The following is a 5,773-nucleotide window of genomic DNA, read 5'->3' as shown; positions in this document are numbered from 1 at the left end:
GAAAGAAAGGGAGGTCGTCTGGTTGGATGCATCCCCAATTCTGACGTTCTAGGAGAGCATGTACGAAAATTCAACGAACGAATGAAGGAGAAGAAGAGGCTGAAGGAAGAGAACCCCCGAGCCACCCGCCGAGGCCGAGGACGGTGAACTGGAGGAGGGCGAGGCTGAGGAGACCGCCGAATGGGGCAACAGCATCTACCGTGTCCGATTTCCCGGCAAGACCCCCGAAGACGGCATTTTCCGTCCTGCGTTCGGCTGGAAGTACAACTTCTTCCTCGACGAGGCCGTGGAGGAGGTTCCCGAGTACGTCGTGCCGTGGGAGGCGTTCCGTGCTCTGGCCGAAGATTTCAACCTCGAGCTGCAGTACCAGAAAAACTTCATGGATGTCTGGAACAGCGAGAAGGATGACCCCACGCTCGGTCCATTGAGTGAGAGGATGGGTGTGAGGGAGCGCGGCGGCGGCGACCTCCTGGTTTCGCCAGACGAGCAGGAAGCTGCGAGCTTCTACATTGCCTTCTGCTTCTACAAGGTCTAGATTTACACATGGCTCTCACAAGAGATGCATTTCGATCTCCCCGTTTGGCGTTGCTTGCACCTTTTCTTCACGGGAGACTGAGACGAGAAAGCTCCTCTATTCTTGCTCACCAACGATGAAACCCCCGACCACTTGCTGGTTATCGCCTAAGACATCCAACCTTTCTAGATGTTCTTCGTCTGTGATATATATTGTTCCTCCCATCTGCGCAGTTTTCCTAATCGGATCGTACGTGCAGGTGATTTAAGCCGTCAATTGATGGCCCCCCACTTGATGTCGGTTCACTCTCCCTGTACTCTCTTCCGCGAGTATTTCGCGAGTCGAAGGATGCATCAGGAGTCCCATGCGTTTTCAGCGCCTCCAACCTTGCAACAAGCAATGAATCTACCGCCGCAAACGATCCTGCGGTGTCTGTTGAAAGCAGGGGAGCGCACGACTTATTATCCCCACTAGCTTGCCTTCTACCGCATCGAGCCTGCCCTCGCATCATCTAAGTTAAAATCTAGGAGTGCGTTGTTGACTCTTTTCCAGATTTCACTGGTGAACTTGCTAGACTGAAAAAGACTTGACGCAATGCGTATACTGCATTCATTTGCTATGTACTGTTGAGACCTTGACATGATAGGAATCCAGCGGTGTTGTCAATCTTCGCCGCCCTTGGGGTCCCCTATTACATCCAGTACACCCAGAGCCGTCTTGCAAACAAGCCTCCTTCCATGCTCATCACGTTTCGATGATTGCTCCTAGCCCTATTCGAATGACAGTGCTACACAATCGTCACAAATACACAAATCATTAAACCTCGGCCTACCCGAAACCTTCAAAGGAGTGTAGAGATGATAACCGAACCAGAAGAAGGAAAGAAAACAAATGGAAATGCGAAAGTTAGCGTAGACAAACTAGTTAGCCAACTTTCAGCTTTAATAACAAAAAAAAAGAAAGGGTGGTAGGGCGAGCAAACGTAGGTATGATAGTCGAGAGCCGCAATGTGAGGCCAGACATTCAGGATCAGGGCGAGCGGATACGATGTATATGCACTCTTTTTAACGTATAAATAATAGTCGATGTGAAGCATGGTTGATGCGTACACGACCAAGCAGAGCGTTCGAGCACAGGACAAGCCCGCCTCGATGGCTCCGGGGGATCCCGTGTGCCAATTGCTTAGTGGCAGGTTAGGTGCCGCCGTGATACCGTTGTTTTGCAGCAAGGGGACTGCTAAGAATAAGATCCAGGACCAGGAGCTGAGTATGTCCGCTCTCTGCTAGGACCGAAAGTACCGATGTGCTCGATGTTCTGACTGGACACTGTCCCTGGATGTTGGTTCATGGAATAGCATGGTGCTTTGGGAGTGTCGGGAGTTTCATTGAACCCGACATCGCTTTGACTGTTGAAGCCCGTGTGTGCAGAGGCAAATGAGCCACCGAACGGGAAACTTTGGTGATGGCTGTGGTTATATACAGCATGCGAATAGTCCATTGTCATAGGTTGACTGATAGAAGATATGTTCGGATTATATTCAGACGTGGCCGATTGGGTTTGTAATGAGTTGAAGGATGTTTCCGAAGTGGGATGCGAAGAAGTACCGGCTGCAGACCAAGCCATAGAAGGCGCATAGCTCGATTGTGTGTCTTGATCCAAAGCCGCTGAGCCGGGATAGCTCATGCAATCTCGGTGGTCCAGTTGCCCGGTGTTCATCCATTGGTCTTGTTGGTTCTGAAAGATTGCGAGGCCCTGATTTTGCGCATTGAATTGATCAGAAAATACCTGTGAGCCAAAATTGCCCCAATCAAGGTCTGAACCTGCAACGTTTGCTCCATAGTCAAACCCCGATTGGTAAAGGTTTTGTGGTGTCAAGTTTGGTTGGACCCCTGATCCCAACATCGGCGCCGAGGATGACGGGGTTTGATGGACGCCAAATGTCATATTCGAATGTAGCCGAGTCATATCAATGCTTGAGGAAAGCCGTGTTTGTGAGTTGTCGTTGCGGTGCATGATGTGAGCTTCGCTCCTCTCTGGTAGTTGCAAAGACGGTGGTTAGAAGAAAAGAGTCTGTGGAGAGGAGACAAGCACTAACCTCTGGTATCATAGGGCGATTGCCACACCTCCCGATCAAACGATGTTTGGGTGATACAGGCAAGCTTTTGGCAGACACAACGATTCCCGAACTCGTGATGGCGGCGAGAAAGTGTTTCGAGTTCAGTCTTGCCGAGGATCATATCGAAGTCCGTCATGTCGAAAGGCAGTACCAAGCCTTTGTATGAAGTGCCGTCCGGTGAGATTCCAAGATGCCTGGCACTTATCTCCAGACCTTTGACGAAGCAATCCGCGTCGATCATCCCGTATGGTGTCTTCAGCTGGCGTCTTGCACCTGGTTTGGGTGGCACATAGCTTAAACCATGATGACGGCAGAAGGACTTTGAAATGATAGTCTGGTCGAGGATAGCACATATCCCCACACGAGCTCTAACCAAGAGTCCTTTATGGTTACCAACATACATCAAGTATGCTGTAGATATTCTTTTTCCCTTCACAGGAGCGCATTCGCTTGGGCGGTTGCCATTTTCAGAAGCCCAGCGAGTAGGGCTGAAATCGGAGAAGTGAGTATGGATGTTCCCTCTGGCTTCTATCAGCGGGGCCTCTCTGCATAAGTGATGACCCTGTGCTCTCAAGTACTCAGAATTCATAGACGCGGGCAGCGCCATGCCATGAGTACCTGCCTAGTGGCGGGAGCTGAGCAGCCCCACGTGGTGAATATGGACCGGTGAAACGCAGTTTTTCTCAAAACAAAAGGCGAAGGTGGCGACGGTGCTTGACCGATACTTGATGATGAGGGTATGATCTGCACTTATACGATGTCAAGGGTAGGAGGTTGGTGCTGAGCAAGGGGGTGATACAGATGAATGAGTTGGCGCACCGAACAGCCTAGTGCGAAGGGCCAGGCTGTTGCAGAAAAGGGTAGCCTGGCAGAGGCCACAGAGGGGGAAATGATCGGGCAGACAATGGAAAACAAGAAAATTGTCAGTAGCGTTAGCTCTTCGGATATGAAGGGATATAATGAAGTGAGAGATGTATCTAGTTGGTAATGAGGCTACCCGGCCATGGCACATCCGATCGAAGCTGTTCATGGGAGCATCTTCTGGCGCCATATTGGTAAGGATATTGATCGAAATTTCATTCCACCCTCAATTGACACTCATTGCCAGCCCAGCATCAAAGAAGCATGTCAAGACAACTTGGGGGAAGGGGGTGTGTGGGCGGCGAGTGCGGCTTATTTGCCTACCGCCGGCCGCGAACCATGTGAATTAGGATTCCATGAATGAGCTGAGGCTCAGTGACACCCCATGCTTCGGTTGCCACACACAGTACGTTTGTCACTACTGGTTGCCCAAAGAGTAAACTGGCTTAGTCATGAGACAAGCTCTCTTGAGAGTGGTTTAGCATTGACGTCTCAATCTTCAACACGATCCTCAAACGCAAGAACACTGATGCTGCTGATGAGAGTGCTGAGAAAGACAGCAATCTGGATGGCGAAAATGTAGATTCGACGAGGGGCTGGCCAGCATTAGGCAGCCGGCAGCCTTCGTTGGTAAAATTTTGGGAATTGTAATTGGAATTCCTGATGTTGGCCCTTGATTCGTAGGATGAAAGCACATGTCGTACCCAGCCAGAGCACTACTGAAGGCTCTACCCCATCAGGAAACCACTGGCCTACCTAGTATGTGACAGCAGCTTCCCAATCCAATCGACGAGTGTCTCTACCAGCGCCCGTGCTGTGCCTCGAAGTGTAATTGCGCCGCCTTTGGAATTACACTTTGCCCAATGTCACGTAAGGTCGGTGACACAACATTAGCCCCATGCCGGCCTCACATGCTCCGTTTTCTTTTGTGAAATCATAGGCGCCGGTTCGAGCTTTAGGGCAGATCGGAGTCGATTGAGCATCTTTTGCTTCAAAACAAAGCAATGCCTCCTGAACATGGTCTATGGCACGAGTCGATGAAGGGGACTCACATCCGCCCACCGACCATCGTTCTTTCAATGCGGTTGAAGCTATCACTCGGATGCTGCATGAAGCATAAATCAATTCGTAAGAGATCTTGCGTTCCAACTTGTCATTCTTGTGTTAAGATCAAAATATGAAGGCTGAAATGTCAACACAATATCGTACATGTAAATCTCGAGGATTCGATCGACGTCATTTTGCGAGCAAAGACCATCACCAGTTTGGCCATAAATCGTCATTTAGCACGAGAGCCCGGAAGCCATGGTCTTTGAATCAGCACGGAAGCTGTGCCTTGAAGAAGAATGCGGATAAGAATCGAGTCATTCTCGACAAAGAAATATCCCGGCCGTCAGACTATGGACTGAAACATGGGAATACAATCAAACTCGGAGTGCTTTCGGGATCCCAACGATTCGAACATTCGGAGACTCTACAACTGTTCGGTGTGAAAGAGGCAGGGGTTTCTTCTGAGTTGCAAAACCAAGAAGTGGCCTCACACGTAAGCGGCGATGTCCTCTGGTCAGATAGAGCGTTAGAAGAGGGTTGCATAAGTGTTGTTTCAAGGAACTCCAACTTTGTGCCAGGCACAGGAAATGCGACCAGCTCTCGAGGCTCTGATGCCCTGCTTGGAATTCCAGGAGAATGTACTGAGGCCGGGCCTCAGTTGAACACACCCTCACATGATCCAAAGCGCAACCGGGACGGAATCGAACCGCCGGATTTGGCTGACCTGCCAGGTCAGATACTCCCTGCAGATCAGCCATCCGAATGTGATGAACACATTGATAATAGTCCCAGAGGGCTGAGCTGCGGGCACGTGGCTATCGATTACGAAGCTGAATTTGACGGAAAGCCTTTAGAGGAGTTACCACAAGCACTGAGAGACTTTCGGGAACACCCTGCGCACAAGTTTTGGACATGGTCCGCGGAGCTGCAGCAATGGTTTCACAACGAGGAGGATGGTTCCCGCATATTTTCTCCTGAGGAATTGAATTGAATACATCAAACAGCTGTTGTATTTTATGTCATTCGATTGTAGTTATATTCTACTGTACAGCCGTGTTCGATACGTTAAATCATTATTTTAGGATTACCACTCTTTGAGAATCAATCACGAGCGACCATGAAAGCTTGATGTTTCTGTAGACCAACCGCACAGCCCTCCATCTGTAGAGTAGCTTTATCCATAGAGTGATATGCACTGCATACATCGATCAGAGTCGTGACGTACGACTAGA

The 5,773-nt window shown here is 49.8% G+C and overlaps 1 protein-coding gene across 1 annotated transcript in view; it reads left to right on the top strand.

Annotated features, from left to right (window-relative positions):
* The window catches only part of VDAG_05536 (mRNA cap methyltransferase), a gene marked incomplete at both ends in the record, with an annotated part of 1,449 nt that extends 914 nt beyond the window's left edge, over positions 1-535 (top strand). Inside the window, 2 exons of the mRNA XM_009652431.1 lie at positions 10-60; positions 110-535. Of these exons, the coding sequence (XP_009650726.1) occupies positions 10-60; positions 110-535 (477 nt within the window). The remainder of the gene's footprint in view (positions 1-9; positions 61-109) is intronic.
* Between the last annotated feature and the right edge of the window lie 5,238 nt (positions 536-5,773).

This window comes from Verticillium dahliae, genomic scaffold (assembly GCF_000150675.1).
Source record: "Verticillium dahliae VdLs.17 supercont1.10 genomic scaffold, whole genome shotgun sequence".
Classification (NCBI taxonomy): Eukaryota; Fungi; Ascomycota; class Sordariomycetes; order Glomerellales; family Plectosphaerellaceae; genus Verticillium; species Verticillium dahliae.
Note: the sequence above shows the minus strand (reverse complement) of the source record. Positions and strands in the feature narration are given on the sequence as shown.